This window comes from Jaculus jaculus, chromosome 17 (genome assembly GCF_020740685.1).
Source record: "Jaculus jaculus isolate mJacJac1 chromosome 17, mJacJac1.mat.Y.cur, whole genome shotgun sequence".
Lineage (NCBI taxonomy): Eukaryota > Metazoa > Chordata > Mammalia > Rodentia > Dipodidae > Jaculus > Jaculus jaculus.
In genome coordinates, this window is record NC_059118.1 from 9,093,632 (window position 1) to 9,104,758 (window position 11,127).

Consider the following 11,127-nt stretch of genomic DNA (forward strand, 5'->3'; position numbering starts at 1 on the left):
TGCAGAGTCATAGGAATGTGTGAAATGGAAGATTAGACCTAGCCTTTCCTATCCGGCGCCATAGGGGGCTACTGCACAGCACTTCCTCTGGGATAGACACAGGTGGAAGAGGCCCATGGGGCATTTGGAAGCAATGGAACTTAGCAGTTCTGCCATTCTTGGAAGAAACAATGATCTAAGTAAGATGGCGGAACATCATGGGGGGAGGGTAAGAAATAGAATCAACAGGAAAACAAAGAGGCACATACATCATTAACATTGTAAATGAAACAATGGAATTATGTTGCCCATAAAAGGCAAATGAAAGCCCAGGCAGATCTGAGCACAGCCACAATTTCAGTTATCCAGTCAGTTCCAACAAGCTCTTGTTCCTTTGAGTATTTTCTTGAATAAAGTGAGTCTGACCATATGCAGCATCCACTGTTTAAATGGGCTTAAAACGAGGGGTACACTGTGGTCATTTGTCTTGAGTCCCCCAGACGCTTATGGTTAACAATGTTGTTCTCATGTTCTCACGGTAGTAAAACCATCATGATAAAAATGGCTTCCTTGTTGGGGGGAACAAAGAACACCTCTTTTGCACTCATACAGGGCTGTATGTTACAGGACGGTCCTCATCTCGTGTTCCTTGATATTACTGGCCAGAAGCGAAAGCACATAGAGCCTAGAACATTCCAGAAACATGACATGTGAAACCCTCTTACATTGTTTTACAGACATTTCTTTATGCCTGATGAAACCTTTTTAAAACAGATCCCCTTTATATCTTCAACTCCCTTTTTTTGACATGGTACAAGGTGTTTGGAGCTTGTCCATGGAAAACAACAACAAAAAATGGAAAACAACAACAGAATGTTGAATGAAAGAGAAGAATATACCAAGGCAAACACTTTTGTCAATGGTAATCATTCCTGAGATTTTATAAATGTAAAAAAGCATAATGTTACTCTACTCAAGTTGTTTGCATTTTCAGACAATGGATATTGCACTGTGCTGTGGTAAGGCTTGAGATGTTAGAAATATTGTACAGAAGTCAAAGACATTGGGATGAACCATTGGGTCATGAAACTGGGTTCGTTCTCATAGGTAAACTTCCTTGGGACTAGTTAGGGACATGGAAGATCCTCCCTGAGAACATTTCTTTGTTTTTCTAAGTTTTTAAAAATAGTTTATTTTTTATTTGTGAGGAGAAAGCAAGAGAAAGTGGGTAGGGAGAGACACAGAGAAAGAATGGGCATGTCAAGGTCTCTAGCCACTGCAAACAAACTCCAGAGGCATGTGCCACTTTGTGCACCAGCTTTACATGGGAACTGGGGAATTTAACCCGGAATAGGCCTTGTGGACAAGCGCCTTAACCACTAAGCCATCTCGCCAAGCCATTTATTTTAAAAGCATCTGTTAGAAATCAGATACAAAACAATGTGTAAGTTTATTGTACATGCTTAATATAAGCCCTGGTTTTGTTCTTTAAAGTTTCCTTGGGGCCAGGGGGTGTGATGCCTCAGTGGGTAAGGCACCCATCATGTAGGCATGAGGACCTGATTTTGAATCCCTAGCAACCATATAAAGGCCAGGCATTCAGCATGCATCTGTGATCCCACATTGAGGAGGCTACAGGACAATTTCTAGCTAAATATGTGAGCTCTAGGTTAAATAAGACACCTTGCTTCGAAACAAAGAGGGGAGCTGGACAGAACTCTTAGTGGTTAAGATACTTACCTTCAAAGCCGAAGGACCCATGTCCGGCTCTCCAGGTTCCACATAAGCCAGATGCACAAGGTGACGCTAACACACAAGGTTGCGCAGGGTGGTTTCACGCATCTTGAGTTCGATTGCAATGACTAGAGGCCCTGGTACACCAGTTCCCTCTCGCTCGCCCACTCACTCACCCTCACTCTATCTCATACAAACATAAAAAGATGAAAAGCAATTGCGGAAGATACTTGATGTCAACCTCAGGCCTCCAAACACACACACATGCATGTACATCCCTGTACATGCACATCCTTGGACACACAGGAAACCACACACAAACACACATGTGAACAAGCATTTCCATTTATAAATACACATACACATTCAAAAATAAATGGATTTTAAAATCCCAAAGTTTCATAACCGTAGCTGACATTGAGAATACTTTTGGAGCTAGATGTGACCATTTTCAAGACATAGGACTATATTATTCTTATTGAAGCCACCAGAAATTTATGCCATAAGAGTCCCATCTTGCAATCCAGCCTGAAGCAATCTGCTAATCTTAAGATGCATAGATTTCTTGAAGTTCTATCATATCATTTATGTTCCAGTGTAATGAAAAGTATCTGTAAAACATTGAGCCAATCCACGCTGTCCTTGTTATCTTAAACACTCCAAATTTCACAAATGACAGTTCATTTCCAACATCATTATGCTAATTAGCATGCCACCGCTTTCATTAGGAACCCCATTTCCAAAGACCATTATGCTAATCGAGATAGGGAGAGCATACAGTGCTTATGCAAACAGGACTTATGCAAACCGCTGGCTGTTCTCATTAGACACCAGCTGACCTCTATAGGGTGTGAAGCTTGATTAGGGCAAATGAGTGACCCTTGAAAAGTAGCTTGACACTTTACGCATCCATTTGACATAAGTATCTATACTAAATCATTGGAACTTATGACTATTAAAACCAAAGGTTGCAGAAGGAAAGTTTGAGAACTACTAATTGGGTGCCTATGAATAAAGAGATTTCATATGGGACATTATCAGCATTATATTATTTTAGTATTCAAGATTCTATAATTCAAACTAAACACGGGATTAACTTTGTCTTTGTATTTTGTATTTAGAGGTTGTATTTTATTTTTTCCATTGCTAAAATCACACTATGAATGCAAAAAGATTCTGGGCTCTTATCACATAAGGAGGAAATTATATCTGTGGTTTATTTTGGAAATTCTATGGGAATTCCAGTTCCCACACAAGTGATCTGTTATTCTTTTTGGCTATGCCCAAATAACTGGAATCTGAAAGTAAGTATTCCAGTGAGGTGAAATTGTGATATACAGCACCAGAACTCCTTGGCTCAGATCTACCTCTAGGATTATTCAATTATGGCTCAAATCTTAGGAGCTCAACCTTTCTCCTTTTTAATTGCTTTTTTTTGCATGTATGTAGGGGGGGTGTGATGTGTGTGCATGTATGTCTGCATGCATGTTTGTGTGGGGGGGTCCATGTGTATGCGTGGGTGAGTGAGAACTGATGTTTCATGTTTATGTACACATATCTTTATGCATGTTCTTATTGTGTGGGCCCAAGTGTGCACGCGTGAGGGGGGCAGAGGTTGATACTGGCTGTCTATTTTGACCACTCTTTCTTGCTGTCACTGTCTCATCACTGGAACAAAGCTCCAAACCAAACATAGCTGATGCAGGGAGGCTTGTTTTGGCTTACAGTCTCTAGGGGAAGCATCCATGGCAGGGGAAATCGTGGCGTGAGCAGAGGCTGGGTACCACCTGTATCACGGCAGGTGAAAACCAGCAGTGGTAGAGTGAACCAACCTCTGGAAAGGGAGAGACGCCTAGAGCACCTTTAAGCCCTCCCACAGCAACACACCTCCTCCAGCAAGGCTCCGCCTCCCACAGTGCCATCAGCTGGGAAGCAAGCTTTCAGAACCCATGAGTTTATGAAGGATGTCGCATTCAGACCACCACACTCTTCCACTATTCTGTTTCTTTTGAGATAGATATCTCACTGATCCTAATGCCCACTGATTTGGCTAGACTAGTGGCCAGCAAGCCCGAGGAATTCTCCTGTCTCTGACTCTCCAGCACTGGGATTCCCTCAAGATCTGCCTTTCATATGGGTGCTTTGGGTCCAAACTCAAGTCCTCGGGCTTCACTGCAAGAGTTTTATTGACTGAGCCAACTCTCAGCTTTCCTAGCTTCCTATTCAAAGTGATCATTAGACCATTCTTTTCCAAAGTACAGAAATTAGGCCTCAGAACACCATGCCATGGTTTCTGGGGGTTGAATCCAGGTTCTCATGCTTGAAAAGAAAACACTTCACCCATGAACCAATGCCCACATTATTCTTTCTTTCTTTTTTTTTTTTAAAGATTTTATTTTTATTTATTTATTAGACACAGAGAGAGGGAGGGAGAAAGAGAGAGAGCGAGTGAGAATGGGCATGCTAGGGCCTCTATCCACTGCAAACAAACTCCAGACACATGTGCCACCATGTTTATTTGGCTTATGTGGGACCTGGAGAATGAAACCAGGGTCCTTAGGGCTCACAGGCATGCACCTTAACTGGTAAGCCATCTCTCCAGTCCCCACGTTATTTCTGTAAGAGTTAATATTATAGTTAACATTATAACTTACCTGTCAATATTTGCTGTCTTGTCATTACAACTGATAAAGAATTTCAATAGATATCAATCAAATAAATATAATCATTATTTAAACAAAAGAAGGAAAGAAGGAAGGAAGGAAGAAGGAAGGAAAAAAGAGAGAAAGAAAAGAAGGAAGAAGGAAAGAGAGAAATTGGGCCTCTAAGGGATAGGAAGGCTTAACAGCACATAGTGGATGAAGGACTAGAAAATGCTTCACTGTTTCCTGGTCCAGCTATGTTGGGAAATAAGGGAAACGTGCACCATACTTTCCACTCTCTTCAAAGTCATGAAAACAGGGCTGGGTAAATTCGTCAAATATTTAAGTTCCCAGAAGATTAGGGTATGTGCTATGGAAGTCCAAAACTGAAGAAAACAACTAACAGAATTTTGTGTGTCTACACGTTGGTGACTTTGATACCAACAGAAAGCATATTCTTATAAAACACATTTCTGCTTTTCTTCAAACTCTTGCCACATGGGAAGATGATTGTGTAAGAGTGAGGATATAGGCTGCGGTTCTCCCAAGCCTGACCACTGAGGACTCTTTCTTTTTTTCCATAGCATCACATGAAGCTATTTTGTCTGAAATTGCCTTGGGAAATATTGAACCATAAGATCACTATGATTTCTAACGTATTACATTTCTGAGATGATGGTTTGTTATTTCCTAGCTTATTCCCTCTGCTTCTGTGGGGCAGAGGCTTAGTGAGAGAATGCCACGTGACTCCTGATCTGCCAACCTTCTCTCTGACGGTAACGGGCTCTTACAGTGCTGTTTCCCTGTCCTATCCTCTGAGCCCGCAGAGGCTAGCACAGCTCCCGTGCATGCCAGAGTCTCATAACCTGTCAGCACACCAGTGCGGGGCAAATTAGGCTTCTATGTCATGGAAACTTCTCTCTTTCAACCCATTATATTGATAATCTCACTGTCCAGTGTTAAATGTCACTGGTGATCTCAGCCTTAAAAATTAAGAATCTTAGCAGGGTATGGTGGCACACACCTTTAATGCCAGCACTGGGGGAGGCAGAGGTAGGAGGATCGCTGGGAGTTCCAGGCCACCCTGAGACTACATAGTGAATTCCAGGTCAGCCTGGGCTAAAGTGAGACCCTACCTCGAAAAGAAAAAAATAAAATAAAATAAGAATTCTACATTTTCTTTGTGTCTCTGTGTGTGCAAGCATGTGTGTGTATGGTATGAATATCTCAGTACATGCAATGCTTGTGGGCACACGTGTTTATGCACATGTGCGTGTGGAGCACAGAGATTGACATCTAGCGTCTGCTTATACATCGTCCACTTTATTCGCTGAAGCAGGCTTCTCTCCTTGGAGCCCAGAGCTCACCAGTTCACCTACTCTAGCTAGCCAGCTTGCCCATAAGATCTCCTGCCTCCTCTTCCTAAGTGTTGGGATTACAGATCAATTGCCTTGCCCACTCGGCATTTGCATAAGTACTGAGGATCCGAACTCTGGCCTTCCGGTTAGTACAGCAAGTGTTTTATCCCCTGAGCATCTCCAGCCCTAAGAATTCTGTCTTAATGAATCTCAGCACAGTTCCCTAAGCATCAGGTGTCCAGTAATTATACACACCTGGGCTTCATCTAGGACAACAAGGTGACCAGAAGCAGGTAATTATACACACCTGGGCTTCATCTAGGACAACAAGGCAGCCAGAAGTCAATTAAGTTTTATGAAATGGCAACACCTTTTATTCCTCCAGACATCAGCTATGATCCTTCAATGTGTGACAGTCAAACTATTTCTTTCTCCTCTCATGCTCGTCTAGAGTAATGAGGGTGTTTTGTTATTTTTAATATATTTATATATATTTATTTATTTGTACTTGAGACTGAGAAAGAGAGAGTGAGTGGAGGTGCCAGGGCCTCCAACCACTGAAAAAAAAAAAATCTCCAGACGCATGCACCACCTTGGTATCTGGCTTACATGTGTACTGGGGAATGGAACATGGGTCCTTTGGCTGCAAAGGCAAAGGCCTAAACTGCTAAGTCATCTCTCCAGCCTCTCATAGACCAAGAAAACTATGAGAGGGGACCATTAAGACCTGAAAGTAGCCCAGTCTTTCTCATCAGTAACGCTGCTTCTGAGATCCTGCATATGGAACACCTGCTTGGGCAAAGGTCTGTGTCGCTCATCTGCTGAGGGAGGCTCCAGTTGTTGAACCAAGGTTCTGAGAGAGTCATGATACTGGAGGCATTTTCTGCTCAAACAACAATAAAAGATGGAAAATCAGATCATCAACAGTAAGGAAAAAGACCAAACATAGCACCAACAAGTTAAAAAAAAAAAAAAAAGCATTTGTTCTTGCAACAAGACACCTTTTAGAAATAAACAGACCAAGTCGACTTTCTGCAAAGGCAGAGAAAGAAAGCTAAACTCTACCCACAAGTTTCCCTTGACTCCTTCTAATAAAATTTGCCTGTCTACTGCTGCTGTCACGGACCTTGTAGCCGCATTCCTTGTCAGGTGTAACCTGTGCTTTGTTGTGTAGTTGGGGACAAAACGATCTGTGAAAACCAGAAATCTTCAAAGGACCGGAAATTACTCTCTGTCATGGTCACTTCACTCTCTGTGACCAAATACCTGACAGGGAACAGCTTTGGGGAAGAAAGGGTTCATGCTGGCTTGCAGTCTTGAGGCTTGTAGCCACAACAGTGGACAGGAAGTTGGGCCTGGTTACAAAACCTCAAGGACAGGGCTTGAGAGATGACTTAGTGGTTAAGGCAACCTCCATGTGAAGCCTAAGGACCCAGGTTCAATTCTCCAGTACTCACATAAAAGATGCACATGGTGGTGCATGTGTCTCTCATTTGTAGTGGCTAGAGGTCCTGGCATGCCCCCCCACACTTTCAAATAAATAAATAAATCTTAAGGACCACCCCCAGTGACCTACTTTCTCCAAGGAGGCTCCTCCTAAAGATTCCACAACTTTCCTGAATCGCGCCACCTGCTGGGGCCCAAGTGTTTAAGCACTCTCTCCTTGTACAGTCTAGAAATGATTTCAGTTCCTAATGGGCACTTGGCTCCTGTGATGGGTTTATGCAAGTTAGGATAGCTTTGTAGGCAATTTCACACTAGTAATGGTACAGTTCTAAACTTTGGAGAGGGCTGTTCATAGATTTTAAAATGGCCTCCCAACTTGCTGGGAGCACATCCAGCCCTGGACCAGTTTGACTGTACTCAGAAAGCCACGCCTTATTTGCTAAACGGAACACCTGGCACTCGGAGAAAGCTTTGCAGCTCTTGGCTTTTGTCCTGAATGCTAACGGAGGGGAGCAGCCATCTATCACAACCTTCAAGTAGCTTAGAGTCCCTTCTTTGCTTAACACAAGTCCAGAATCATTTCATAAGACTCAGTGGGCATAAGAGCTAAGAGCAATGGTCAGTTTCCTAGACTGGCAGTCCTTCAACATAGATGTAGCAGGAAGGCCGTGCCTAAGCAACATGGGCTGGGTCAACAAGGTGGCATACTGTGCAATGCCTCCAGTATCATGACTCTCTCAGAACCTTGGTTCAACAACTGGAGCCTCCCTCAGCAGATGAGCGACACAGAAGACCTTTGCCCAAGCAGGTGTTCCATATGCAGGATCTCAGAAGCAGCATTACTGATGAGAGAGACTGGGGTACTTTCAGGTCTTAATGGTCCCCTCGCATAGTTTTCTTGGTCCTTAAAGCACCCTCCGAGAGGCTAAAGAGATAACTTAGCAGTTTAGGCCTTTGCCTTTGCAGCCAAAGGACCTTTCTTTCCCTCTTTTCCTTTCTGTCTTCCCTTTCTTTTTCTATCTTTCTCTCTTTACTCTTTTGTCCTCCCTTCATTCCTTCCTCCCTTATCTTTCTTTCTTTCTTTCTCCTTCCCTTCCTTCTCGTCCTCTCTCTGTATCCTCTTGTCTACCTCCTTTTGGAAATGAGTCTCATCCACGCTGGCCTCTAATTCCTGGAATCAGTTAATGCACCCATCTCTTACGACATCATACCCAGCTAGGAGTTTGCAATGTTCCACACCGGCCAGAAAGTCCTGAGCTCAACGGTTGCGCGCCCCTCTAGCTGAGACGACAAGCTTGCAACATCGTGCCCAGCTGAGGGCTTACCACGTTAACACGGGTGTCAGCCAGGGAGGTTCCTTTGTTCTCTTCTTGGGCCAACGAGGCTTATGTGAACACAGTTAATAAATACGTACGTAGTCAGGCAACTGTTGCCTTAGATGTAGTGCGGAGACCGCATGTTGTGGACTGAGTTAGTGAGGCAGCTGCTGTTGTACCGCAGGGATAAAAGGACTTCAAGAATCTGTGGGTGCGTGACAGAAGTGGGCTCTGCGGCTGGGGAGATGGTTCAGTGGCTACAGTTCTTAGGGTGTAAGCATGAGGACGGGAATTTGATCCCCAGGACTCATAAGTGCTGAGTGTAAGCGTGCACATCCCTGTCATTCCATTGCTGCGGAGCGAGTGTAGGCCGGTCCCTGGAGCTCACTGGCTGGCAAACATAGCACAATGGGTGACCTTCAAGCCAGTGGGAGGCCCTGCCTCTAAATTGTTTAGACAGTGGACCTAAGAACGAAATGACACCCATGGTCTTCCTCTGACCTCCACATGCATGTGAACACAAGGACACTTGCATACACACACACACACACACACACACACACACACACACACCCCTAGATTCGGTGTTCACATGGAATTATAACCATCTGCTTTCCATGGGTATACCACAGTAGCTAAAGCTGGATAATGAATGAAGGAAAGGGCTCATTTAGTTCAGTCTAACGTGGACAATCTCAAGTTGTGCAGCTGTGAATGCATTTCCTCTAATGGCAGATGACACCACGGTGTCAAAGATCACATGCTGAAACAGGAAAGGAAGAAGGTAGGGACAGGCTCACAGTTTTTCTTTTTCTTTTCCTTTTTCATTCTAGGTTTTCTTCAAGGTAGGGTCTCACTCTAGCCCATGCTGACCTGGAATTCGCTAAGTACTCTCAGGGTGGCCGTGAACTCATGGAGATCCTCCTACCTCTGCCTCCTAAGTGCTGAGATTAAGGCGTGCGTCACCACGCATGGCTGGTCTCGCAGATTTTATACAATTGGCTCTCTCAAAGACCAGCTGAAAGGCAGGGCATGGCAGCGTATATGAGTAACCCCAGCGCTTGGGAGATGGAGGCAGGAAGATCATGAGTTCGAGGTCATTCTTGGCTACATAGTGAGTTTGAGACCAGCCCCAGGATACATTAGACTCTGTCTCAAAACTCAGGATCCTATAAGAAGTGTCTTAGTACCTTCCCAACCCAGTACCACAGTGACCCATCAAGGAAATACCTCTCAAAGGGCTTGATTTATCACCTCCCTGTAGCCACACCAGACACCAAGCTTCCAACCCATCCAAACTCGTGGGAATCCCACTCAAGCCCAAGCCTATGAAGCCAGGGAGGTGGCTCATGTGGTAAAGTATTTGTCACATGTCTGTGGGGACCAGAATTGGGAACCCCCAGTGCCTGTGCAAATTCTGAGGAAGCATGTGCAGCCCACCAGCAGTACAGAGGATGCACGCAGAATCAACTCACCTCAACCTGGCTAGCGAGACGAGCTGAGATCCTGCCTCAGTAAAATCAGAGGAACACACTCACGCACCCCGTGTACACGCACAGGAACGAAAAGAAAAAAAAAAAAAAAGAAGAAGAAGCTAAAAATACACATGGCAGAAGTGATATCCCTCTGAGTTTATTTGAGGTATATTTTGTAGCATTTATTGCTTGACAATTTAAAGTTCGCGTTGGCCTCTCAAGACTGAACTTTTACACTAGCAGACCTCCGCTGGATGTGCATGTCCGTGAAAGTGGCCCGACTTGAGCTGGCCCAGCTCGCTCGCTCCCGTGCCTGCGCCATTTGTGTCATGGGTAGGAGATAAAGAGCTTGGGACCTTTGCAGAGATGGCGTGGGAAGAAGGGCAGGGGGCATTTCCACGCTACTTTGATTTAACAAGCCTTCTCATCCCATTTCTTTTACAGACCATAAGCAGGAGTGGATAATGCCCATCCGAGTTTTTGCCTTGAATGAAGAAACTTCATTGAACAAGAAGTTAGCTGACTTCCAGTTTGCAAAGTTATCAGTGGAAGCCGGTTTTTTTTTTTTGTTTTGTATTTTTTTTTTTGTTTTTTCTCTCCCTTCATTTTATACTTTTCCCAATGGAAAGAAAGCTTCTTAAGTGCTGTGCAAATGGTTTCTTCATGTGGTCTGACAGTTACATTTTTTTTTTGCCATCTTTTTTTTTTTTTAACTAAGGAAAAAAATATACCAGAAGAGGGCAAAAATAAACATCAAAAATTGACATTTTATCCAGAAGAACATTTGAATGCCGAATTTATCTGAAGGTGTAGATAGAATTTTTATTTTATTTTATTTTTTTGTGGGGGGGTGTGTTTAAAAGAAACCTGATGTCTAAAGATGGGCAGACAGAGTGGAAGTAAATTGTCTTCCTCAGAAATTAAGCTACTTTTCTCTTTTTTTTTTTCTTGATTAAGCCTACTGTTTTTTTTTATTATTTTATTTTTTTCTTAGAAATATTTAGGTAAGGTTTATCTTGAATCTTAATTGCCTTAATTTTAAGGACGTCAAAGGCTCTCGAGGCACATGGTCAACGTCTTGTTAAAAAAAAAAAAATTCAAGAAAGAATTGAAATATCATTCCAGTTACAACTGGTATAAAGTTGAAGACTATGAGTTTTTAGGGTGAAAAAAAAAA

General features: G+C 43.3%; 1 protein-coding gene across 4 annotated transcripts in view; it reads left to right on the plus strand.

The window, feature by feature from the left end:
- Positions 1-10,902, plus strand: part of Rbms3 (RNA binding motif single stranded interacting protein 3) — a 1,479,068-nt gene extending 1,468,166 nt beyond the window's left edge. For 3 of the 4 annotated variants that reach the window (XM_045136304.1, XM_004662084.2, XM_045136305.1), the window contains 2 exons: positions 10,191-10,283; positions 10,395-10,501. In XM_045136304.1, the coding sequence (XP_044992239.1) occupies positions 10,191-10,236 (46 nt within the window). In that variant the 3' untranslated portion in view covers positions 10,237-10,283; positions 10,395-10,501. Of the gene's footprint in view, positions 1-10,190; positions 10,284-10,394 lie in introns of all 4 variants that reach the window. The other variant, XM_045136303.1, reaches the window with a different exon arrangement.
- The last annotated feature ends 225 nt before the right edge of the window (positions 10,903-11,127 follow it).